At 42.9% G+C, this 27,538-nt stretch overlaps 1 protein-coding gene across 2 annotated transcripts in view; it reads right to left on the reverse strand.

Annotated features, from left to right (window-relative positions):
* Positions 1–8,882, reverse strand: part of EXOC6B (exocyst complex component 6B) — a 445,000-nt gene extending 436,118 nt beyond the window's left edge. For both annotated transcript variants that reach the window (XM_081156370.1, XM_081156369.1), the window contains exon 1: positions 8,627–8,882. In XM_081156370.1, the coding sequence (XP_081012496.1) occupies positions 8,627–8,739 (113 nt within the window). In that variant the 5' untranslated portion in view covers positions 8,740–8,882. The remainder of the gene's footprint in view (positions 1–8,626) is intronic.
* Between the last annotated feature and the right edge of the window lie 18,656 nt (positions 8,883–27,538).

A 27,538-nucleotide genomic window follows, 5' to 3' on the forward strand; every position in this document is an offset into this window, starting at 1 on the left:
TGACTTGGGAAGGTGAACACACAATACAATATACAAAAGATGTATTATAGAATTGTACACCTGATTTTATTAACCAATGTCATCCCAATAAATTCAATTTTAAAAAAGAAAAGAGGTGGTCTGCTGCAGCAGTAGGAAGAGCTCAGTGTCGGGAGAAAGACGAGGCTGTAGCAACAGAGGGGAAATGGCTGCAGAAAAGAAGCTGGAAGAACATTTCCCAAAGTGCATTCTCCAGACCTAGCACCTACTGTGTTCTCAACACCATGCCACCTCTAGAGATAATCAAGGGAAGAGCAATAGTCATATAAAGCTGCTTGAATGTCAGCCAAACTGTTCAAGTTTACCCAAAGAGAGGCACTGTTGGAACACTAATGAGAGATCATGATGCAGCCCTCTTGGATTTTTTTAATAATGTGTGACCCTTCACCTCTGATCCCCTGACCTGCATTATCTTGGTAACCATTTCATTTTTTAATTTCGATGTGCAAGCTGTAATATTTCATCTCTCGAAGTGTAACAACACACTGATTTCCTTAAATAAAGATAACCCTTTGAGTGATAAATTTGCAAAATGCTGTCTTCATGTTCTGTATTAAAATTCATTTCATTTTTCAAAATAAAGTGTAATCTGTGTTTTCATCCTCTTAAAGAAAAAAGAAAAGAGGAAAACTCTCAAGTAAATAATCCAAGTTCCTATACCTCAAGAACCTAAAGACAAAAATAAAAAACAAGCAGCATGAAGGAAATGATAAAGACAAGGGCATAAATAAATTTGAAAACAGAAACACAATACAGAAAAATTAATGAAAATAAGTCTGGTTCTTTAAAATGATCAATAAAATAGATAAATAAGTAACAAAGAAATATATATATACAAATTACCAATACAAGGCATACAACCAGGAATATCACAACATACCCTGTAGCCATCAAAAGGATAATAACAGAGAACTATAAACTCTTGACATAAATTTGACAACTTAGATGAAATAAAGCTATTCCTAGAAAAATCACAAACTATCACAACTTACCCAATAAAAAATAATAAATTTATAGCCCTAGAACTAAGAAGGAAATTGAATTTGTAATTAAAAATCTCCCCCCAAAAACTATATCTTTAGGCCTCAATGGTTTCATTGGAGTATCCTACAAAATGTTTAAAGCAGAATTAACAACAATTCTAAAATATTTTCCAGAAAATAGAAAAGAAGGGAGGGAACACTTTCAAAATCATTTTATGAAGCCAACACTACCCTAATCACAACCAGATAATCACAGTAAAAATAAAACATAAAACTACAGACCAATACCCCTCACAAATATAAACACAAAAATCCCTAATAAACTATTGGCAAATAGAATTCAAAAGTATATAAAGAGAAATATACACAATGACTAAGCTACAGTTATTCCAGGGACACAAGCTCATTCAATATTCAAAAATCAATCAATATAATTCACCATGCTAAAGAAGAAAAATCCCATGGTCATATCAATCAATGCAGTAAAAGCACTGGAGAAAATTCAACACTCTTTCCTGAAAAAAAACTCTCAGAAAATAGGAACAGAAGAGAACTTCCTCAACTTGATAACGAGCATCTGCAAAAAACCTATAACTAACATTTACTTAATGGGGAAAGACTGCTTTCTCCCTAAGACCGGAAACAAGGCAAAGATGTCCGCTTTTACCAGTCTTATTCAACATATTCCTGGAAGTTCTAGCCAGTGAAAGAAAATGAAAGAAACGGCACAGAGATTGGAAAAAAAGAACTAAAACTCTTCCCTATTTGCAGATGACAGTACTATCTACATAGAAAACTCCAAGGGATCTACACACACACACACACACACACACACACACACACACACAAAAACACTCCTAGATTAATGAGTTCAGCAAAGTCACAATGATCCAAGATATACAAAAATTAATTGTATTTCTATATACTAGCAATAAATACACTGACACCAAAATTAAAAATACAATACCATTTGTAATCACTTTAAAAACACTGGAAATATCTAAACTCAAAAAAATTATAGAACTCCTCTAAAAAAAACGGTTGTTGTTAATGTCGTTTTGCTATTACCTAATGATCAATCTGATCATCAAACCATAGTAGTAACTGCGGTGCAATGTGCATGTCAATGTGATATATTCAAGACTGAATAGTAGGTAGGTCCATATGTATCACCACAAATCACATTAAGGTAATCTAATTGCACTATGATAGTTCTTTCTCATAGATGTTTCACTGGGTAATATGTTTTAAAGTTCCAAATTACAATTATGCAAACATATATTATATGCTTTAACATCTTTTTTTTTAAATATATCTTTATTGATTTCAGAGAGAGGAAGGGAGAGGGAGAGAGAGAGAGAGAGAAACATCATTGATAAGAGTCACTGATCGACTGCCTCCTGCACACCCCCGACTGGGGATGGAACCCGCAACCCAGGCACGTGCCACAACCAGGAGTTGAACTATGATCTCCTGGATCCTAGGTGAACGCTCAACCGCTGAGCTACGTCCAGCTGGGCGCTTCAACTTCTTTTAACAATCATTGTGCTCTTGAGAGTTACATCTCAACTTTTTAAAATTATAAAGCAGGCATTCCAAGTAAATAACCTCCTTAATAAGACACACATTTTCCAGCTAGTACATTCTAAATTATATAGCTTAAAGCAAAACATCTATGGTTATTTTACTTGTTGGCAATTTTTTAAATGGTCAACATGGGTTGGGTGTGGGTTTTTTTAACAGCAAATTTAAGATTGTTCACCCTGGCCAGTGTGGCTCAGTTGGTTGGTCATCGTTCCATGCTGGTTCGATTCCCAATCGGGGCATATGCGCGGATTGAAGGCTCGATCCCCCTTAGGGGGCATGCAGGAGGCAGCCAATTGACGTATCACTCTAACATCAATGTTTCTCTCTTTCTCTCCCCCCTTCCTCTCTCTCTAAAAAAACAAAAAAATCAATTAAAAAATTTTAACTTAAAATGGGTCACAGACCTTAATGTAAGAGATAAAATTATAAAACTCAGGGGAAACAAAAAAAAAGGAGGAATCGTGATCTTGGGTTAAGCAAAGGCTTCCTCAATACATCATAAGCACAAGAAAAAAATTTAAAAGAACCAATAATCACATGAAAAGTTTAGCCAATAGGAAAATGTAAATCAAAGCTACAGGGAGTGGCCACTTTACACTTAGAATGGATAAAATAAAAAGACAATGACAATTGCTGACAAGGATATGGAGAAACTGGAACCCTCATACATTGCTGGCTGGAATGTAAAATGACACAGACATTGTAGAAAACAGTCTGACAGTTTCTCAAAATGTTAAACACAGAGTTACCACATGACCTAGAAATTCCATTCCTAGGTATACACACAAGAGAAATGAAAACATGTGTCCATAAAACAACTAGTACACAAATGTTCATAGAAGCACTGTTCATAATAGTCCCAAAATGGAAACAACCCAAATGTCCATCACCTGGTGAATAAATAAAATATGGTATATCCATAGAACAAAATATGTATTCAGCAATAAAAAGAAATGAAGTACCGGTAAAATCTACCACATGGATGAACCCAGAAAACATTATGCTTGGTCACAAAGAAACAAATACTGTATGATTCCATTTACACGAAATGTCCAGAATATGCAAAGCCATAAATACAGAAAGTAGTGATTGCCTGGGGAGGGAAGGGAGACAGAATCAAAAGCGACTGCTAATGGGATTAGGGTTTCTTTTTGGAGTGATGGAAATGTTCCAAAATTAGATGATGGTGATTTTTGCACAACTGTGAGTATACCAAAAACCACTAAACTGTATATTTTAAATGGGTGAACTATATGTTATATGAATTGTATTTCAATAAAACTATTTTTAAAAGTGTTGTAGTTCACTGTTAAATTAAAAAGACACACATTTTCCAGCTAGTATATTCTAAATTATATAGCTTAAAGCAAAACATCTATGCCAGAATGGCTACCATCAACAAATCAACGAACTACAAGTGCTGGTGAGGGTGTGGAGAAAAGGACACCCTAGTACACTGCTGGTGGGAATGCAGACTGGTGCAGCCACTATGGAAAGTAGCATGGAGTTTCCTCAAAAGATTAAAAATTTGACCCAGTGATCCCACTTCTAGGAATATATCCTAAGGAACTCGAAACAGCAATCACAAAGAACTTATGCACCCCTATGTTCAGAGCAGCATAATTTACAATAGCTAAGATCTGGAAACAGCCCAAGTGCCCATCAGTAGATGAGTGGATAAAAAAGCTGTGGCACATTTATACCATGGAATACTATGCAGCTATAAAGAAGAAGGATCCTTTAGCCTTTGGCACAGCATGGAGGGAACTAGAAAGTATTATGCTAAGTGAAATAAGCCAGTCAGAGAAAGACAAGTACCACATGACCTCACTTATATGTGGAATATAATAAACAAAATAAACTGATGAACAAAGTGGACCCAGAGACATAGAAGCATGGAACAAAACTGAGGGATCTCAGAGGGAAGGCGTGGAGGGGGGTGTGGGTGGGGAGAGATTAATCAAAGAACTTATATGTTTGTAAGCATAACCCATGGACACAGACATTGGTATGGGGAAAGCCTGGGGGTGGGATGGATGTGGGGTGGAGGGGATCAGTGAGGATAAAAAGGGGACATCTGTAATATTCTCAACAATAAAGATAAAGAAACTTTAAAAAAAAAGTTATATGGTAATGGAAGGAAACTAGACTTTGGAGGGTAAACACACAATCGAGTACACAGATATCAAATTATAACACTGTACATCTGAAATTTATATAATGTTGTTAACCAATGTTACCGCAATAAATTTATTTTTTTAAGTTTAAAAATAAAATCTGAAATAGCAATTAAGAGTGAATGTTAAGCCCTAGCCGGTTTGGCTCAGTGGTTAGAGCATCAGTCCTTGGACTTAAGGATCCCACGTTTGATTCCAGCCAAGGGCACATACCTCGGTTGCAGGCTCGATCCCTAGCCCCAGTCAGGGCGCATGCAGGAGGCAACCAATGTCAACCAATGTGTCTGACTCACATCAATGTTTCTCTCTCTACCTCTCTCTCCCATTTCCTCTCTCTGTGAAAAGCAATGGAAAAAATATCCTCCCATGAGGATTTAAGAAAAAAAAGAGTGAATGTTAATTGCTAGTATCCAGAGAGCAAACTGAGGAAATGACCTACTGAATAAGTGATACGAGAGAAAACTAGAGATACAGTGATGGGATTTGAAAACTGAAAATATGGAGCCATTGTGCATGAGTGATTTGCAATCAATATTTTAGCATTAGTGCTACAAAGCTGGAATCAATATTACTTTAAAAACAAGACAGGCCCCCAACATCTTATGGGCCTCTTTCCTCATCTGCAAAATCAAGACTTGCAACTAACAAAATAATTTTTAAGATGAAGACAGAGAAGAAAGAGATGGCTGCTTTCCCAAAAAAATTTTCTGGGCAAAAGCCTCTATATGCGTGATATGCTTGGGCCTTTCAGAATTACAATGAAAAAGGAGAGGCACTCCCTTATGATATATGGGAGTCGACTAACATTTCATGATTGTTCAAGATTAAAATAAGGAGTTATATAATGAAAGAGTCAAGCCACTGTGGCTCTTCAAACAAAAAGGAATAAGATTAGAAGAATAAGTTAGTATACCAGGGAAAGAAAGCGAATAATGATTCACAAATAATAGTTGGCAAAGGAGAGTCTGTCTGGTTAGGGAAATGTAGCTAGATGGCTTTTTGTGAAGAGCAGGAATTTTAGGGATGGGCATACTAACCTTATATCTGCTATCAATTTACTGTTACTTTCTGTTCTCTCATTTCTCTTCAGTTACAAAACCTAACGCAGGAACAGCTAAGAATGTGGTGCCTTAAAAATGCTACCTCAAAAGATGAAAGAAAGGAAAGCCCATGAAGACGGATAGAGGAGTTTGAGATTTACAGTTAAGAGTCAAGTTAGGGAAGAGAGCCTACTGCCTTAATCAAACATGGATAATGATTGTGATGAAAAAACAAGGTATAATGATGATGGAGGTGCATCGAAGGAAAAACATGGGATCTAAAACATCAAGTCTGTGCATGCTGCTGCCTCTGAATGGGATAAGATAAAGGTGAGATCATCCCCTGTGAATCTGGGCAGGGAAAAGCTAGACTAAAGACAAAGACAGTGGGTACTACTTGTATTTTTTTTAATCCTCACCAGAGGATATTTTTTTCCTTTGCTCTTTCAGAGAGAGTGGAAGGGGGAGAGAGAGAGACATTGATGTGAGAGAGAGACATCAGTTAGTTGCCTCCCACACAAGCCGTCAGGGCCAGGGATCGAGCCTGCAACCAAGATACATGCCTTGGCCAGAATCTAACCTAGGACCCTTCAGTCCACAGGCCGACAATAGCCACTGAGCCAAACCGGCAAGGGCTTACTTGTATTTTTGGGTGTTCAAGTGACTGAATCTTGAGTCTGATAGTAAGATTTAGGGGTATCAGCCAAAGGCAGGATAAGGCCAAAAATGAAAAGCCCCTAATAATGATACAGGGAGTTAGGAAAAACAACTAAAACTGATAGGATAGTGCGGACGTTCTCAAACCCTTATTTTACCATGTGCACTTAGGGCAAAAGATCCCTTAATTCATCTACCCCTATAAAACCCCAATTTCCAGTGAGAAAAGGACTCAGTGATAACAATGAAGCAAATTTTAGGAAGAATGGGTAACTCGCATTCGAACCATAATGCGTATATTCTTATGTCAAGATACTAGAAAGTTACAGGCCAAAATTCAGCTGATACAAATATGCACTACTATTCAGTGGAGGGTTAACATAATAAATCACAACAAGCTAAAATTATAGCACTAAATTAAAGTCATTTATCATATAAGCCAAGAACTACAGCAATGGAAAACCACAACCAACTCAAGACAACACTGAGGGTGTCTGAGAAAGAATTCTTCCTAAAAACTCTGGTAAATCCAACTGTTCCGGTGGGAGCTTTGCTTGGCTGCCTACTGCAGCTCAGCAGCCAAATTTCTCAGAATACTGAAACAGCATCCTCTGTAACTCTAATAACATCCAGTTTTATGAAAACCAAATATTAATAACCTTTAATAATTCACTGATAATACTAGTATGTAGCCTTTGGTCTTTATAAAAGATAATGAATGAGGATCATTTACCCTTAACAGTTCAAGAAAATGGATAAAGAGAGGAACAATATGATCACGATCATAATGCAATACGGGACTAGCAAACTACTAGGGATGGTCCCGTTGAAGGATGGCACTTAGAGAACTGTGCTAGCAGTGTGCCCTGGAAGACGGAAGCTGTGCAGGTGGAGATGGGGAGCAAAGCCTCCAGTCCGCCCCTCCTTCAAACACTCATGAGGCACCTTTCCCCATGAAAAAAACAGTGAGTAATAACTTTTTTGAAGGGAGACAAGGTGACCCAAGACTGTACAAGGCGGGTAGGACAATGATCTATCTCTTGGCTACATAGAGATCAGAAGGTACCAGCAGAAGGATAAAGATGAGTTAGTTCTAGGGCACTAGTAAACTGAGGGGAAAGGGAAAGGTAGCTTGAAATTGGGCTGGTAAGTAATTAACAAGTACAGGTGGACGGTAATCCGCAATTGAGACAGAACAGAGGTGAAGAATGCAGACTCTGTATCCAGGCTCCTGAGGAGGAATCTCAACTCCCCCACTTTATTTTCCCAGTAACCTTGAGCAAGTCACTTAACCTCTTTGTGCCTCATCTGTAAAATGAAGGTAATAATAGTACCTAACCGGATTGTTTTTCGATTGGATTCAGTTATATTTGTAAATCGCTTAATACAATGTCTGGCACTGTATATAGTAAACGATACCTAAGTTTTGTTAAATAAATTGTGGTGGGTGGGGGTTTCTTTTGACATCTCCAAATAAAATGGAGTATGGGGGCAAAGTAATGGTAACGGGGGCGAGTGGGGGGTAACTTTTTCTCGCGATGAGACTACCACAGGCTGCACCTTTGGGAGAGGCCTTCCTCCTGACAGGGTTAAGGGAACACTGGCTCCCAGGAGAGGGGCACAGGTTGAGGGAAACTTCCTTCCAGGCCTAGAATTTTTCAGGAACTCATTTCTGAGAAGTGGTTGTGATCTGAAGGAGGCAAGAGTTTAATTTCCGTGCAACAGACCATGGGGGAAAATTCTACTTTGTCTGAAGAGCAGGACTTCTGTCTAGGGCAGGACGGAGGGAAAGGGGTGATGTCCTCAGGGGAAGATGTGATAAAAGCCACTATCTGTCCGGCGCGCTCCAGCTGCCCGGCGCCGGGGTAGCCTCGGAGGGAGAACGAAAGCTGCCCAGCCCGGGGGGAGGCAGGAGGCGCCTTCGGGGTAACGGGGCTGTGGAAGACGGCGATCGCGAAGGGGACCCACTTCGGGGCTGCGGAGGGAGACCCGCCCCGCCAAGGGTGGAGATCGCTCGCACAGCTCTCCGAAGGGCGGGGCCGGCGCTGGCCGTGCGGACGGCTGGCCAGACACACAGCCCCGAAGGAGCCCGCCCCCTGTCCCGCTCGTGCCCGCCCGTGGGTAGCCCCGGCACCCGGGATACCTGAGCGTGGGCCCGATGCAGGCCGTGTCGGTGCTCTCGATCTCCCGCAGGATCCGCTCGTGTTCCGCCGCTGTCTCCAGGCTCTCCGCCTCCGCCATCTTTCCCCGCTCCATAGACTGGGGCGCCCCGCAGCGTGTCCCCTCCTTCAGCTCCACTCACCTCACGTTCCCACTCTCACCCCAGGTTCCACAGCCTCCTCAGCCTCCGGCTACCCGCAGGAGGACCCCTCCCTCAGGCTCGGCACGCCCCCTGCGTCAGCGCGCCGCCGACGTTCCACGCAATGCCCTCTGGGATTCGTAGTTCTCTGGGCGATGTGAGGCAGGATCCCGCTTGTCTTTTCATTAAATCCACAGATATCTGTGGAAAGCCGCAGTTTCAGCCGGGAACCAGGGGCCACGGCATCTGCAACGGTGATCTAGTCGGGCAGTGGCCCTAATCCTGCAAATTCTTGTTTAGCACCCTTGCCACAACACTGAAAAGGCTCCACGGGTTCGAATCATAAGAAAGGACTAATCTTACAAGCTGGGAAGTTGTGGGTGGGGAGGGAGAAAGCTAAAGAAATCCGAACTAAGAGATAGAGGTAGAATGTAAAAAAAGAGATAAGGTAGAATGTGACTGTAAGCCAGTTCAGAGAATCAAGCCCAGAGATCACTTGCCAGTGCAAAGGATTCATAGACTGGGCCTAGAGGTTTAAAAGGTGTGACGGAAAGGTATGAGGAGATCTCAGAAAGCCAGCAAGAACTTTATTTGCACAATGTGGGAGAAGTCGTCGTAAGGGGTGGGGCTGGAAAAGTACCTTGGAGAGAAATAATGGGCTGAGAAATTTGTACTTTATTCTAATGGCTCCACCGATCCAATGACCAACTGTATCAGACACACCTAGAAACTTTTGTTTTTAAAGCAGGTGAACGGTCCCACAGCAGGACATTCTGGTCCACACATCTACATTTCATAAAATCCTCAGATTAGAATTTAAAAATCATATTTATTGATCAGTGCTTGAATTTTTGCATAACATGATACATGGGAATCCACTGAAAGTTTTTGAGAAGAGGGACACAATCAGAACCTTGGCGTTAAGAAATTAGATCAAAAGCAAATGCGCAAGGTGAGCAGAAATAGAAAATCTGAAGACAGGGAAATGCTATAGAAAATTTTAAGGCCTAAACCAGGAAAATGACAATGAAAAAGAAAAAGAATAGACAAATACATTCAAAAGCAGAATTGGCATGATTTATTAGATATGGGAAAGGAGGACCTTGGGTATTACTCCAAGGTTGGAGCAGAATGACTGGGCGAATTGTATTGCATCAACAACAACAACACAAAGGAATATAAGAACTAAACTAGAAATTGAGGCTAAGTAATTTGTACTACAACAATACCATGGATTATTATGCAATCACTGAAGAGGAAGAGAAAAGATTCTATATTCAGATAAGAAAGTGTTTTCAAGGTGTGTTGAGTGAAGAAGGAAGGCATGAAACAGTATATACCACATGTCTTCATTTGTTTTATTAAAAGAATAAATATTTATATGCTTATATATACATAAAATATTACATACATAGAATATTTATGAAAGGATACCCAGGAGTCTGTTAACAGTAGTGGCAGCCAGAAGAGAGATTGGAAGCAAGGGGCCTGAAGTAGGAGGAAGGTAATTTTAAGTGATGTATGTACTTTTGGAATTCTTTCTCTTGTGCACGTATTACTTTCTCAATAAAAATAGTATTAACGAAAAATAATTTTTTAAAAAATAAACAAACCAATAGTGAGGAGAATGGGTTACAAGTACTGGTTTGCCGGGAAGTGAGCAAGTTGCTAAACCTGTCTGTGTCTAGATAATCTCTGGCTGTCCTCATTTTATTTCAACACTTGTGTTTAAACCATTCCAGATGGATATAGGAAGGGTGCAGACAGTATGGAGCCTTTCATATATATAAAGATCTCTTCAGATACATGACAGAGGGTCCCTTCAATTACCCATTTTAGCATCTCACTCAGCAAAAAACATTTTGTCCATGTCAGGAAGCAGACTGGTGTGTAGACCAGATATGTATAGAAGTGGTTAAACTAGCTTCTGCTACTTTCAGCAGTTTTTTTGAGCCCCACAGAGGCCAGAGTCTCACATGTTACCAGCAAGTGTGTGTGAATCTGGAGTGATTCCAGTAGGAAAGCTCCAGTGAAGCTGGCCTGCCCTCTAAATACAGAGAATAGAAAGTCAGTGTGGAATGACCAAAAAAGCTAAGAGTCAGGGGGCCTTTGATTCTGTTCCAGCATGAGTAGTTAAAATGTTGAGCACTTTCCTTGTGCCAGGCACAATACACAAAGTAAGCGCTTCACAAAAGTTCTTGAATCCTTACAACAATCCTTCACAGTAGATACACTGTATCTCATTTTACAGATGAGAACATTGAGAGAATTGGTAATACCTCAGGTCTCACAGCTATTAAATGATGAAGCTGGTATTCAAACCTGGGTCCATCTGATTCCAAGGCCCATTTCCTGACCATTGGGCCATACTGTCCCACCCATTCCCTCCATTGCCAATTTATTGTGTGAGCTTAAGCTAATCATTCTGCCTCTAACCATCTGTTTCTACATTAGTATAGTTTATTATATCACTTCTCAGACCCTTTCCAAATTGCGCTGAAGACCTCATTTCAGAGCTACCTCTTTCCACTTACTTTAAATGAACTGGGTTTCTCTTCTCCTGCGTCTGTAGATTTGCAGTGTCAACATACTCACTACTCCCCCTTGCAACTTCTAAACTGTTATTCCAATACCCTAATTCCTCAACTCCCCTTTGAAACCTAGGGCATCAGGTTGTGTAGTCATTCGCTAATGCTCACATTCCTCAGAAATTTCACCACTTGGCTCACAGTTTTTTCCTCTCCACCTCATTCTCTGCCATCATCCTGAGGCACTTCAACATCAACTTGGATAACCCACCCAACGCCCTGACCTCATGTATCTCCACTGTCCCAGCCACATTCCTCATGCCACATGGGCTATACGTTCATTCATGGCCACACTTTTCCCCTAGCATTCTGTAAACACTGCTTTACCCTGAAGACTATAAACTCTGAAATTCCCCTCTCTGCCTTTTTTCCATACATCTCTTCTGCCTAATTTCTCTGGAACACACACATTATTCTAATTCCAATCTATTGGCACCTTTTCCCTTTTATCCTGGATTTTTTTTTCTATCCAAGCTTCCAATTCAGAGAAATCTGAGTTTGGCTTCTCCATTAATCAGCAGGTGAATTTAAGCGTTATGTGGCTTCCATTGGCTGTAGTTTTCTCATATATAAAATAATGGTTTATAATATAGACCTTAGGCAGTTGTAAGAATTAGAAATAAGTAATGTAAGGGGCCTAGCACAGAACTTGGCAGAATAAATGTTAGCTGCTACGCAGCACATGTACTCCCGTGAGTCACCAATATGACTAAGACTTCTCTAACTCTCTAGCTTCCTTTTACATCTTGATTCTCACCACACCTACATTGCCAACTTCTCCCCCTTCTACTGTGATGGAGAAAGAAGACTGTGACCATGGCAACTAGCACCACGGCACATTTGTATTGCTCAATATCATCTGGGCCCTGAGGGCTGCTGACCCATCTTTGACTTCTAGTCCTGTTCATAGCACCCATTTGTAATCCTTTGCTCTCTACTTAGGATCCCAGCCCGGCTCCCCTCCTTCTCACTCCTAGAAAATACCTTTGCATTGGAAGGACCACCATCTATTATTAAAACCTTATTTTCCCTCCCCTTTACCATCTTTTCATCCAACTGCTCATCTCCTATGTAAGAGGAATGGGGATCCCTATTACTTTCTGAAGTCCAATTCTCCTCTGGTTCCTCAAGTATTTCCTACTCTTTTGTTTGGGTCTTCTCTTTGTTTTTTGGTCAGCCTACCTAAAAGTTTTTCCATTTTGTTGATCTTTTCAAAGAACCAACTTTTGGTTTGTTGGCTGTGGCAATTGTTTTTCTATTATCTTTGTTATTTATTTCTTCCCTAATCGTTATTATTTCCTCCTTTCTGCTTGTTTTAGGTTTAGTTTACTCTTTTTTTTTTTTTCTTCTAGTTTCTTAAGATGGAAGTTTAGGTTATGGATTTGAGAACTTTCTTCATTTTTAATATAGGCATTTATAGCTAGAAATTTCCCTGTTAGTGCTATTTTAAACTTTCTTTTAAAATATATTTTTATTGACTTCAGAGAGAGGAAGGGAAGGGGAGAGAGAGAGAAACATCAGTGAGAGTCATTGATCAGCTGCGTCCTGCACGCCCCCTGCTGGGGACTGAGCCCGAAACTGGGGAAAGTGCCCTGACCCGGAATTCGTGGATGAGCAACTGCTGAGCCACACTGGCCTGGCTGTTAGTGCTATTTTATCTGCAGCCCATAAGTTTTGGCAAGTTGTGCTTTCCTTTCATCTTGAAATATTTTCTAACTTCCCTTATGACTTTTGACTTACTGATTATTAAGAATAATTTAATTTTCACATATTTGTGAATCCCCAAATTTCTTTCTCTATTGATTTCTAATTTAATTCCATTGTGGTACAGAAAACATACTTTATTGCAATCCTTTTAAATTTATGGACATGACCTACCATAGAGTGTGTTCCTTGTGCCCTCGGGAAGAGTATGTATTCTGCGCTGCCCAAGTCTTCTGTTCCCTGGTTCCTAGTTGTTCTAGCTGTTATTGAAAGTAAGATAATGAAGTCTCCAACTATTATTGCTGAATGGATATCTGCTCTTAAATATCTCCCAGGTGCTTTAGACTCATTAGGTTCAAAATTGATTTTATGCTCTCTCCCTTCCCAAACCCATCTCAGTTTATTGCACTAGATGCTCACACCACAAACTCAGGAATCATTCTAGATTCCTCCTTTTCCCTCCCACCCCACACCCACCCAGCCCTGCTAATTTTACTCACCTGTCCACTCTGTTATCCCATCTCTCCCTGCCCTGCCTAATTCGGGCCCTTGAACCTCATACCAGGAATATTATAACCAATCTATTTGTCTTCATTCTTGCCAATAGTGTTTGTTCCCCGTAGAACAACACTCATGTTCTTTAGGGCTTAACTCCAGAGTCACCCTCTCCCGCGGGTGAGGTCTTTGCCGCATGAGCTCATTCTCCCACCTAAGCTCTCAGCCTCCTGTGTACACGTCTGTCCCAAGAGTCACCACATGCGTTTACCACTGTCCTCCCCTCGGGATAGTTCAGTCTCTTCCAGCAGAGTGATTAGGACACTCTAGAGTCAGGCACTATAGATCAAACCTTGACTCTAGTAGTTTCTAGCTGTGTGATTGGCAAATCATTCATTTCTCTGTCTCAGTTTCTTTATCCATAATATGGGACAATAATAGTACTACCTCATAGAGTTAAATTAAATTAATAGATACAAAGTACTTAAAATAAGTGTTAATGTTAATACCCTTATTCACCTCCGGGCCCCTTGCAGTTTAGCAAAGGGCTTGGAATAGAAAGCTTTTCGTTCATGCAGCTTGAGCTGAAATGAACTGAACTTAGCTGCTCGACCCTTTTAGTCTTTAGTTATGTGACTCTCTTCCTTCAGTATAAATGCTCTTCCTCCTTCCTCTGCCTTGCTTGCTTTGTGAAATCATTCTGCAAGATCGATTGTGGGCCCTTCCTTTGTGACAACAAGCCTTCCCTTCCTAACACAGGCAGCCGATCAATGGATCTTTTGTCAACATCTCTATCTTGAATTAATACATGACTCTACATTGCCCCTGTCATGCTGTGTGACTTTGAGTAGTAGCATTAATAACAACTACCATTTATTAAATACCTGCTAGGGTTCCAGGAACCTAACACGATTTCTGTCATTTAATCTTCACCATCATCCTGCCATGAGACAAAAATTGTTGTCCCCATTTCATTGATGAGAAAACTGAAGCCCAGTGTGGTTGAATAGCTTGCTCACGGTCAGATGGCTAGTAGCTAAGTGACAAACTGAGGTTAGTAGCCAGGCCTAACCTCAAAGATCATACACTTTCTTTCATCGCTTTTATTAGTTGTCAAGTCGATTTCTCCACTTACACCATGAGCAACTTAGGGACAGGGGCCTGTGCCAGCAGCTGGCTCTCGGAGGGGAAGAACTACATCTCCTGGAAGGCCTAAAGCTTCTGGGTGCGGAGCACTGTGCCCCTTTCTCCTGTCTCTCTGCACAGTGCTGAGGGAGGATTCTGTGCTGGCAAAAGGGTGGAAGAAAAGAACAATAATGGAAGAGCAAGTGAAAGCAGCTGAGCCCCCAGGACTCTTGGTCACGTTTGCTGCTCCAGCATCTTTGGAGGCTGTAAGGAGGCCTCCCAGGAGTCTGAGCTCACTGAGTCCCCTGGAAGGTGATGTCAGCCTCCTGCCCTGCCAGGCCCCTGAGACCGCAATCACACTGACATCACCCTTGTTTCCATGGGGCTTAGTGAGGAACTCAGACCTTGTCCACATGTCCCTGCCTGAGACAAATTCTGTAATCATGATTTTGGGGGTCCTTTCCTTTGCCCAGAAGTCTCTTCCTATGTGTGGGCACCTTTCCTTCCTGTCTCATCCTAACTTACCTGTCCCCAAGATCGTAAGCTATATTCAGTGTTTCGCTCTATACAGACACTGCCTGGAATCTCTGACACACCCATACAAATCAGGAAACATGAGGAATTAAAAAAAGAAAAAAAAAGCTCCCCAGTGATCTTGTCAGACTGGAAAAGGGAGAAGCTAAGCAAGAGGAAATTAGGACAACTTGTCAACCTTTCCAGGATCTGACTGTCACAGGGCTGTTCCTCTTTAAAATGATTGGAAACTTGAAATGGCTTCAACCTTAAAGTTTTTAGACTTTCCAGTCTTTGTTAGTTACAAGAAAGCATCTCCATAGTGGGGTTCTCCCCTCCATCCACCAACCCCTCGTTTAATTCAATTTGGCAAGTAATTATCAAACAACCGAACAGGCAGTCATATACCTGAATATTGGCACCATGAATGTGGTTTAAAACAAAAATTAGACAGGTATTCCTCCTCTTACGGTGCTCACATGGTTCCCATTACACTTAGAAGAAAATCCAAATCCGAACTTAAACCGCGGCCTTGTGCACCTTCCTCCGGCCACCCCGAGCCGCATCTGGCTGGGCTCCTGTGTTCACCCTCAGCTCATGGGCCATCTCAGTCCCTCGAGCACGCCAGCTCCTGACCGCTTCTGGCTTCGAGTTCATGTTTATGTTGGGAGCTGCAGAATGAGTTGGAGTTAGCAGTTTTTAGGTTAGTTGCCTCCTCCTCAGAGACAGTGACAAACAGAATGTGGCTGGCCACTCCAGCCTGGTGTTTGAAGTAGTAAAAGTCCAAATGGCAAAGATCTGGCAGGTCTGGTCACTATAGAAAAGTGTCAGGCCCGGACTTGAGGTTCGGTCTAGATACTGCTCCAGCAGAGGAGCTGAGGCGCAGGCTGCGTCAGCCCATGGACTTCCTCTCGCTCTGACAGAATGGCTGTGGGACCGGCTCCTGAGTTACACACTTGGCTGCTAAAAAGACCCCAGTCTTTTCCTTTATAGCACTTGTCCCGATTTATAATTATATACTTATTTGTTTGGCTTTTTGTTTATTTTCTTTCTCCTTCACTACACTGTAAATCCAAGGGGGAAGGACCCTGTCTGATTTGTTTAATGTATACCTAGTGCCTAGATCAGTGCCCAGCACATAGTAGGGGCTTAATAAATCTTTGTTGATCAAATAAGTAATAAGAAGTGATCCCCTCATTTAGAGAGTGTCTCATCTATTTGGGAAGCCAACTCGCTCACATGAAACATGTATAAATTTTTCTTTACAAACTGAATATGCAAGAAAATGGTGCAGCCCAGCCGGGCGTGGCTCAGCGGTTGAGCATCGACCTGGGATCCAGGAGATCGCGGTTCGATTCCCGGTCAGGGCACATGCCCGGGTTGCGGGCTCGATCCCCAGTCGGGGGTGTGCAGGAGGCAGCGGGTCAATGACTCTCTTTCACCATTGATATTTCAACTCTCTCACTCCCTCTCCCTTCCTCTCCCTGAAATCAATAAAGATATATTTTTTAAAAAATGATGCATTACTTTAATTCCCTTTAATTGAGTTAAATCTGCCTCCAAACCCTCACCCTTCTGGTTAGCAGAAATCCAGGCTTAAGCAAAGGCCCAGCAGATACCCTGGAGCAGAACATTCAGGGGGGCTGTCAACCGAGATGCTCATTGTCCCAGCCCTGGGGGCCCTATGAAGTAGCTCTACAGCCTTCAGATAACCCTTTCTCTTAGAAAGCATTGAGGGGTTGGTAACCCTGGTGTCTGGGGTACACTGGGGGCCATTCCTCTCTACTGTCTCACCACCTCTGCACTGGGCCTCAACGGGACAGGCCAGGGTTCGCACATGCTTGGGAACCCCTAAGTCATCCCCCAAAATTTAGAGCACTCTTCCCTCCATCCTGCCTTCTTCACTTCAGCTTCATCCCTTCAGACACTAGCATGCTCCCTCTCTCCGTAGCCTAGTATCAGCTCATCGCAGAGCTTAGACTTCCCTCTGACTTATTCCATTTGTCTTGCCATGCAAATGGCTCTGAGGCCATGGTAACCAGACCCCCTCCTTAGAATAGAAGGAAATCAGAGGGTGAAAGACAAAGTAGAAGCTCAGCTCATTACCCTGCTCTACACCAAATGGAACACTTCACAAAGACAGAATACAATAACAGCTAAGTTAAAAATAACCAAGTACCAAAATGCATGGCGTGATCAGGAGTGTTTGGGGTTAGTTTTCCTTCACCTCCTCAAGTCCGTCTCTAAGGCCTCTCTCACAACCTATATGCCCATCCTAGGCAATCTAATTTCTTGTACATTAAAGAAACATTCCTGAATGTAAATGTGTATTTACACCACGAAATCTTGACAATGATTCCACTTCTGCAGCGGCTTGGATCCCCTCACCCTTTGTCTAGCACCGCTGCTACTACCAGAAGTCAAGAGTCAACGTTTAACATCTTGCGCCAGGGCTTTTATAATAGTCTACCAATTCATTTTCCTAAAATCCTCCTTCCCCATCACTCATTTCTTTGCTCTTCTATTCGAGAAAATGTTTTTTGAACAACTCCAGTGACACACTTATGTGACCTTGGGCAAGTTGCTCAATTCCCTGCGAGTCAATTTTGCTATCTGTAAAATCAGAATAATAGTAATAATAAAACCTCTCCTGTAAGATTGTTGTGTTGTTATACAACAGTGCCTGGCACATAAGGGCTGGATCAATTTTGGTTATCGGATTTGTTGTAGCTGTTGTCATCATTGTTGTTGTCGGTATTGTTTGCCAGGCACTCTGTGGTGTTGGAGATAAAGTGGTAAACAAGAAAGACAAGATCCCTGTTCCTATGGAGCTTGCAACATAGTTGGGGAGAAAAAAAACTCTGTGTGTGTGTGTGTGTGTGTGTGTGTGTGTGTGTGTGTGTGTGTGTAAAATCTCACCTAGTGTGGGGAGGAACAAACTTCCCTTTGCCCTCAAGGTTCTTCTGGCTGCTCTAGTAATCAAATAGACATAAGACAGATTAGCAAGAGAAAATAACCAAATTTCACTAGCCTAAGAAAATAGTTTCACAAATATTTTCTCTTGCCAATCTAAATTTAGAAGAGGAAAAGATTCTCACCGATTTCGCTTCCATGGGATCCTCCAGACAGAGATCCGGGGAGGTGCTGACCTGGTAGGAATCCTTACCTTCTGCCGGCCTGGGTCAGACACCCCAGGATCTCCTCATCTGCAGCAACCTTGAGGGGAAGTGAGCCACACCGGGCTGCTGTCAGCTCAATGGAAAGTCAGAGAAAAAGGAGCCTTGAAGACAGGTTCAGGGGCTTAGCCCGGGACTATGGGCCACTGCCTGTTGCTCCCCTGGTTGCAGGTCTCATGAGTTTAAGAGAAAAAAAGTAAGAAGTCCACACCCAAGATAAAGCATGAGCATGCTCCAGAGAGAGCCCTGCTGTCTTCTTTGTCTTGAGGGATTTTATCTGCTTTAGAAAGGTGGGGATTTTAGAGGAAGACTCAGGAGAGGATCTCCATAGAGTATTTATCAGTTTTCCAGGTGTGCTTTTTCAGGGTTCTGGCTCCAGTGATTGGTCAGTGCCAGGACAAGGAGTCATCAGTCATTGCATCTGGTCCTGGAGTCACCCATCTGGTTTTGCTGCTTTTTTGGGCCAGGAGCTGAAATACAACTGAGGCCTAGATGTTACCTCTAGGGTGGAAAGGTCAGAAGGTCTAAACTGCATGACCAGGGATATGCCAGGGGAGGAAAGGCCACCCTGGGGGCGAGGTCCGGCACCAGTGTTGCCCATTGCTAGGCACCCAGGGCTTTGCTGCCCTAGTGACCTTCTGTATCTGGCTGTAAATTGTTTGGCCAGTTTGTTCAGCTGTCTCAGTTTCCCCCATTCTACTTGCCGAGGGATTTTCCTAGATTCCTACTATTGTGCATCAGATGGACATTGTGTTTAACCCATTTATCTGTTTTTATATATACATTATATATATAAATATTATCAAGCCTTAAAAAAATGTAATTCTGACATATACTACAACATGGTTGAAACTCGGAGACATTATGCTAACTGAAACAAGCTAGACACAAAAGGACAATAATTGCATGATTTCATTTATAGAACCTAGAATAGGCAAATTTATAGAAACAGAAATTAAATAGTGGTTGCATGGGTTGGGAGTACGAGAGAAATGGTGAGCTATTGTTTAATAGATGCAAAGTGTTAACTTGGATGCACAGAAACAATGGACAGAGCTTGCTTAAAAAAAGATAAACCTTTTAGGAAAGAAGTTATGTTTGGGGGCATATAACTACCTACCATGACCTGCCCAGTTAGAAATTTCTGATCAGATCACCCTGTGAGGTTACTTTCCATAGAACCCCTTTTTCCATGCACAAACCTTTATGAAAGGCAATTTGGCAGTATCGACCAAAATGACAAGTGCGATATTTTTAATCTAACAATTGCACCTCTAGGAATTTATTCTACAGATGTTCTCACACATGTAAATGACATATCTCTCATGTATCATTGTAATAGCAAAAAGATCGGAAACAACCTAAATGTCCATCAGTAGAGAAATGGTTAAATATATGACAGTAAATCCATACACTGGAGTACTACAGAACAGTAAGAACAAACAAGGAAGCTCTCTATGTACTGAATCAATAACACCCTGGGTATATATTTTTAATAAACTTTTAACTTTAAATAATTTTAGATTTACAGAAAAATGGTGAAAATAGTATACAGAGTTCCTGCATACCCCTCACCGAATTTCATTTCCCCTTGTTTTCTTATATTACACGATACATTGTCAAAACTAAAAAACCAATATTGGGACATTTTTACTAACTAAACTCCAGACTTTATTCAGATTTCACTGGGTTTTTCATTCATGTCCTTTATGTACTTCAGGATCCAATCTAGAATACCACACTGCATTTAGCATCAAGTCTCCTAGTTTGCTGCAGTCTGTGGCCATTTTTCAAGCTTCCCTTGTTATCATGACCTTGGTGATTTTGAGGAACAATACTAGTCAAGTATTGTATCAGATTTCACTCAATTTGACTTTGGCGGCTGTTTTTCTCATGACTAGACTGGAGTTATGAGTTTCTGGAAAAGGACACCACAGAGGTGAAATGGCTTCTGGGTGCCTCAAGGTAGGGGCACGTAAACCCACTGAGCATCGCTGGTGACGCTCGCCCGGATCGCATGGTCAAGGCAATGCTTGCCAGGCTTCTGCACTGCAATGGTACTGTTTTCCCCTTTGCAAACCCTTTGAAATCCAGACACTAAGTCAAGTTCACCTTCATGTGTGGAAGGGAGGCTAAACTCTGTCCCCTAGAAGAGGAAACATCTATGTATGTTTAATGAAACTCTTGGGAAAGGAAGATCCCCTCCCCCCATTTATTTATTTATTCAAACATGTATTTTTGTCAGTATGGACACATGGACATTTACTTTCTGTTTTGGGTAACAGTCTAACACTACATTATTTACTTTATTGCTCAGATTGTCCCAGCGTTGACCACCGGCAGCTCCCTTAGGTCGGCTCCTGTGTTCTTTTACTATATTCCCGTCCTGCTGGGCTTTGCTCTGTTGCCTGGAGGCCAGCCCTACTCTCCCTCTCCTTCTTCAGTGGTCTCCGGCATTTTCTCCCTTTTAGCCTGGTGGCCCCTTCCCTTGGGCAGGGCTGGACTGGCTCTTTGCGGAGGGCTGAAGTCAGAAAACATTGCACCTCTGTTGTGTCTGTCCCCAAGGCAATTAAGAGGCCCTGCGTGAAAGCCCAGCGGTCTTGCTCCCAAACCTCCTTCCAACTGTGGTGCGCTGGGTCCTCAGAGCTGGGAAGTGGGGGCCTATACCTGTCACGTGACCACCGTAGCCAAGGCACTCGGTGGCAGCTTCTCCAGGGACCAGCCCCCAGGGAGCTGGTCTACAGGGGAACAGCTGGCTAGCTTTTCTCCAGGGTTTTCAGAGAGCCTGGCTGGATGAAGTCATAGATTTGTTGAGCTAGACCCACACCTTGGATCTCACTCTTCTTATATCACCTATTTACAGGAGTCCCCCCTTATCCATGGGGGATATGTTCCAAGACCCCCAGTGGATGCCTGAAACCGTGGATAGCACCAAACTCTATATACACTATGTTTTTTCCTATGCATACACACCTATGCTAAAGCTTAATTTATAAATTAAGCACATTAAGACATTAACAACAGTAATAATAATAAAATAAAATAATTATAACAATATATTATAATAAAAGTGATGTGAATGTGGTCTCTCTCTCTCTCTCTCTCTCTCTCTCTCAAATATCTTACTGTTGTTCCGTGAGGGATGAAGAAACTTTCCGTTGTCCTCCTAGGTTCTTCTGGCTGGTCTAACATTCAAATAGACATGAGACAGACTAACACGAGAGAATATGGCAACATTCAATAACATATGTACACATGGAAATCCTCCGTATATGAGAGAATCAGAGGCAGAAAGAGAAAATGCTGTACATGTGACATTCTGAGCCAAGGATAAGGTATGGCGCCTGGGGCTGCAGAGGGGAGGAAGGTCATTTACAGGATAAGAAGAGCAGATGTTCAGTAATTAGAAGTTTGTTCTGCCCTATAGATAGGTCATAAAAAGTTATTTCTGGTGGTAACTATTATTATGGGCAAGGCCCCTACTTTAAATTCTTTAAGGGAGAGGTAAAAGTTTCTCATGAGCCTGCAGAGTCACAGTTGAATTCAGCTCAAACTAATTCCCATGCCACAGCGGCACATCTGGGGAGGCGTGTGCTGGACCCTTCAGTACTGTGCGCACAGCGCGGCTACACTGAACAAAGGGATGATTCATGTCCTGGGAGGGATGGAGCAGGACAGTGAGAGACTTCACCATTCTACTCAGAACAATGTACAATTTAAAATTTATGAATTATTTATGCCTGAAATTTTCCACTTAATTTTTTAAAATATATTTTTATTGATTTCGGAGAGAGAGAGGAAGGGAGGGGGAGAGAAAGAGATAAAAACATCAGTGATGAGAGAGTCATTGATCACCTGCCTCCTGCACGGCCCCCACTGGGGATTAAGCCTGCAACCCGGGCATGTGCCCTGACCAGGAATTGAAACAAAATCTCTTGGATCTTAAGTTGATGCTCAACCACTGAGCCACGCTGGCCAGGCTCCACTCAATATATTTGACTACAATTGACCCTGGGTAACTGAAACCATGGAAAGCAAAATCACAAATAATAGAGGAATTCTACACATTTATCTCCTTACCCAAAGCCACTCAGCTCCTGGGTTCTCCCTCTGAGATGACTGACAGAGAAAACATTTCCCCCAAGGATCAGCAGAGGAAGAACAGCAGGGATGTGGATAGCTTTTGGAATCCATACATTTATGCAAGTAGCAGAGCACCAAGTGAACGGGGAAGGCGGAGTGAAGGTGTAATGCTGGTGTGAGTGTGCACAGTGTGAGCATGTTCACAGGAGCCTTCCCTTATCCTTGTATTGTAAAGACATCTGTCATTCCTCTCCCCCGGATTCTAAACAGGTCTTCTCTCCATCTTCGCTGCCACCACGGTCTCTCACTTAGGTCAGAGCTATATCCTCTAATATGCTTATCCCACTCCAAATCACTTTACAGATGGGTTATCTTTTAAAACACAAATTGGATTATATCACTAATCTGTTTAATCCCTTGAATTACTCTTTATGGCTGCCATGATAAAGACCAAGGATTTTAACCCTATAGACCCCTTACCTTACCTTGCACCACTCACTCCTCGCTGTCCACGTTTCAGCCACCTCACCTGCCCCACACGCTGGCCCTTACCCTGGGGTGCTCCTCCCTCCCCTCCAACCCCATTTCTAAACTCCCATTCTCCTTCACCGTTCAGACCTACTAAGGGTCTGTTAGATGAATGGAAGACTTTGGAGTCATTTCCCTCAACCGCCAAATACAGAGGGGGAAAGGCCCTAGAAGCTTGAGAGGAGCTGGGACAGCTGGCTATGGAGGGATGACGGTGGAAGGAGGGGCTGCAACAGTGGTGGCCCCAACTTCACAGCAGGGTCTCCAGGAGCTGAGGCAGGGCATGCCCTCTCTGCCCAGCCCACACTGCAAGAGCGAAAGTTCCCAACGGTCTGTCCGAGCCCTGCTGCGTGGGCAGCTGATGGACAGCAAGGGCCTTCGGGAGATGAAGCCCAGCAGCAGTGGCGTTGCATTGCGAGCTCAGCTGTGAGAAGCACTGCGACAAAATCACGGTAAGCAAACTGAAGCCAGACTAGAGCCCAGAGGATCAGACCGAGGAAGGCCCCTCTAGATGCCCAGATCCTTGAGGAGCACGAAGGGGTCTGGAAAGAGCTTCAGATTCTTCTGCCACCTTATGGCTTTATACCACAACACTGTGTCCTATGGTCTGGTTAAGCTGTGGCTCCTGATTCAGGTCAAATCTAGGCCCAAAAGAATGAGATGTGCATACATATTCATTTTTACACCCATACAATAATGGCAAAAGGCGCTTTTATTATAAAATAGTTATAATACTTTTAATAGCATAATGAAAAGACCAGTATCTTGGGAGCCATACAAACCTCGTCGGGCTCGGCGGGGGGCTGGCTGGGTGACGCAGGGCAAGTCGCTTTAGCCCCTCTGTGAGCCCTCGCCCTCGAGTGGGAGTAACAGTACTTCCACACGAAGAGAGGTTAACTGAGATAATGATTGTTTGGCACTGAGTCCCTGGTCTATGGTGCTCAGTTATTGCAGATGGTTGATAAAGATAGACAAGAAAATCAGGGTAGTTCTTTTCTGGGAGATTTTTTTCTTCTTTTTTAAAAAAATTGGGTGCACAATTTGAATGAATCAAAACCCTTGGTTTATAATGCATGTTCATCACTGATTGTGTGGCACATAAAAAATTGTACTTGTGTGTTGGGTTGGATGCTTAGAGACTATCTGGATTCAACAGTTCAGATAGAATAATTCTAAGATTGAAAGAAAACACCCTTAATGTGTGCCCACAGGTATAAGTTCTTTCCAATTGGCCATAGAAACTCATATTATCCTGCTGTTATCTTTAAGGAGGACTGTCCCCTATTTCATCTGGGCTATGTAGGTGTGAGAACTTCAGGATTTTAAAGATTACTTCAGACTTTGTGGGAGTAAGCTCTGATCTACAAGGAAAGGTGCCTTGTGACTTTCCTTAGAGGGCCACAGTGAGCAAACTGAAGGGAACCAAGAGCCCTCTGCTGGGACAGATGCCTAAGTGCTTTCTGAAGGACAAGTTAAGAGGTGTATACTTCGCATTTTCTCTTAGTGTAATTTCTAGTTTTTGAAAAAGAACTCTGTTCTTTTTTCTAATTAGTTTATTTCCATAGTTATTTCTTTATTCCTTATACGGACTTTTTGTTTTCCTAAAATTCTAAAATATTCAGTTGATCAATTCTCTCTTTCAGCTAACAAAAGAATTTAAAAGCTATGATTTTATATGTGAAAACGCAGCTTGGTCCACATGTCTTAGACTTGACATGTTGTGTTTTCTTTTCTTTAAAGAATCTGATACTGTCATCTTGATTTCTCTGCGACTCTGGTGCTATTTAGGGTCACCCCTCCCTGCTCCTCTTATGACTTCTAAGTGACTGTGTTTTCTTGTTTGTTTTCATATATTTACTGGTTACAATGTGTCTACAGAATGTAGCCTATACCATTTCTGCTTTTTAGAGTTTATTAAGGTTTCTTATATGCAATCAATTTTTATCAATATTTGTAGCTGACAAGCATTTCACAGGTTTGGTAAAACAAAATGTAACTGTTTCTGTTACAAATTTTCCCCTCTATTTGGAGTATCTATTACTCCTAATGGCTATTAAAAAATAAAACCCATCAACCATACACAAATATTAGTCACTTCCAGGTCAACTCAGCTATTCCTGGTATTCCAGGATTTTCCCAGGCAATTACAGTTCCCCTTTCCCACCTTCTGGCAGGAGGTTGCACCTACGTCAGGGGGAACTTCTGTAGCTTAAGGGAGGGTCAACTACATGTTCTGTGGTCATGGCCTGCCCCGTTGGCATCCCTTCAGATGTGCATCTTCTTCCCCTCCCAGGCCTGTCACCTGCCACAGACCATTAGCTTAGTGGTCTTTTCCCCGCACTTGGCAGTTTCGGAACATGCCCAACTGGCCCAGACCTCAAGGCCGCTTCGGCTCTGCGGGCCCTCTCCCCGCCGCCTTTGGGAAACCTTCGCCTGCACTGTTCCTCTCGTCCTTTGACAATCCTGGTGCTCGCTGGGCTGCCGTGCGCTGACTTTTGCAAGGCTTGCTACCTCCCCGTTCTCCACTTCGGGATTTTACTGAGGGGTGTCCATCACCGCTTCGGGGGAGTTTCACCCTGGGGGGAGGGGGGATAGGAGAGGCAGAGAGCAAGGCCCCTTCTGCAGAGCCCCACACAGCGTCTGACATCTGCCGGCTGAGGCTGTGGGATTTGGATCCGCCGGGTCGTGGCTGCTCTTGGGCGCCACCTGGTGGTGATTTGGCGGCACGGGGGGAAATCGGCTCGCAAGAGAGCTCCTGTGCCCCCAGGATCCGCCGGCTTAGACGGCGATGATTTGCTGGGTGAACTGGGGTTACGGGCCAGCCAGCGTCCGGAGCATACCGAGGACACCACCTCCCGCTTCCCAGTTCCAAAAAATAAGGCGGCTTGCCCTGGCCGGTGTGGTTCAGCGGTTGGAGCGTCAGCCCACAAACTGAAGGGTGGCGGGTTCGATCCCGGCCAAGGACACCTACCTGGGTTAAAGGCCGGATCCGGCCCTGCTCTGGGGTGGGTGCGGGACGCAACCAATCGATGTACGACGTTTCCCTCTCCCTCCCTCTCTCCCTTCCACTCTCTCTGAAAAGCAATGGAAAAAATATCCTCTGGTCAAGGTGGCCTGCTTTTAACTACTGGGCCTTCTCCCCCAAAACCCACCCCCTCCCTGCCAACAAAGAGGGTAATTTTAACTCCCCCTCAGCACTCAGTGAACAGAAGCGGTGACCACGCTGGAATTCAGGGGGGGTGGGGGGGTGGGGGGGAGTGTGGGCCAGACGGGAGCTCCGGCGTTCAGGGCCGCGAACAGGACGCGAGGCTGGAGGGCGGCCCTGAGCCGCAGCGGCTGGTGTTCTCATCAGGAATCGCCGTGAGAATACAGCCACATTTAATTTTTTTGCTTAAATTTTTTTGTGTCTGGCATTAAATTTACTAGCCTTCTTTATACCCACGTTCTAAAACAATATACTGTATTGTGGAAAAAATATGGAAATTTGGGGGAAATATGTTTTATATATTTTCTCTACCAATCTATCTTCTGTACAGAGATTACTGTTATTTGTGTGTATGTATATTCGTTTCCTAGGGCTGCTGGAACAAATGACCACAAATTGGGTCGCTTGAAACAACAGAAATTTATGCTCTCAGTAATGGTGGGCAAAAATCTGACATCGAAGCGTCAGCAAGGCTGCACTCCCTTCAGTCTCCAGGAGGGAATCCTTCCTTGCCGCTTACAGCTTCCGGTGGCCCCAGGCATTCCTTGGCTTGTGGCTGCATCACTCTATTCTCTGACGTCACATGGCCATGGCCTTCTCTGTGTCTGTGTCTTCTCTTCTGTCCTCTGTAACGTTATTGGATTTAGGGCACATGGGGATAATCCAGGATGATTGCATCTCAAGATCATTCATTTAATTACTGTTTTATCTACAAATACCCTTTTGCCAAATAAGGTCATATTCATAGGTCCAAGTGTTAGGATGTGAACACACACACACACACACACACACACACACACACTGTGGAGGGAGAGAGAGGGGAGGCAGGGAAGGGGGAGGAAGAGAGAAGGAGGGAGAGGGAGAGGGAGAGGGAGAGGGAGAAAGCACTCACGCATAACTTCTTGGTACTGTAATTATTGCTATAGTGAACATTCTAACAAAAATCTAAAGGTGTTTAATGGACATTTTGTTGTCCCCCACATCCATTGCCCTTTCTTCTGAAGACACTACCGCAGCTTTTCTCGGGGAACTAACCTTTCCTTATTGGAAACTGTTTGGTGAAGCCATCAACAAAGATGCTCTGAACTTTCCTAGATTAAAAAATAGACATGACACCCAACCTAGGCTAATTTTATGCTCGCTCCATGGCAACTAAATTTTAAGCAAAATTATAAGACTGAAAACAGCTGCAGCTGATTCATCTAGTAGCTGATTCATCCTGTAGCTGATTCACTGCTTTCCGGGACCTGATTCAGCAAGCAACCGACCCCAGAGCCACCTGGGGTTAATGCCCTTTTGGGACCTGGTTTTCCTTTTCTTTTTTAATATATCTTTATTG

This window comes from Miniopterus schreibersii (genome assembly GCF_964146895.1).
Source record: "Miniopterus schreibersii genome assembly, chromosome: 13".
NCBI lineage: Eukaryota > Metazoa > Chordata > Mammalia > Chiroptera > Miniopteridae > Miniopterus > Miniopterus schreibersii.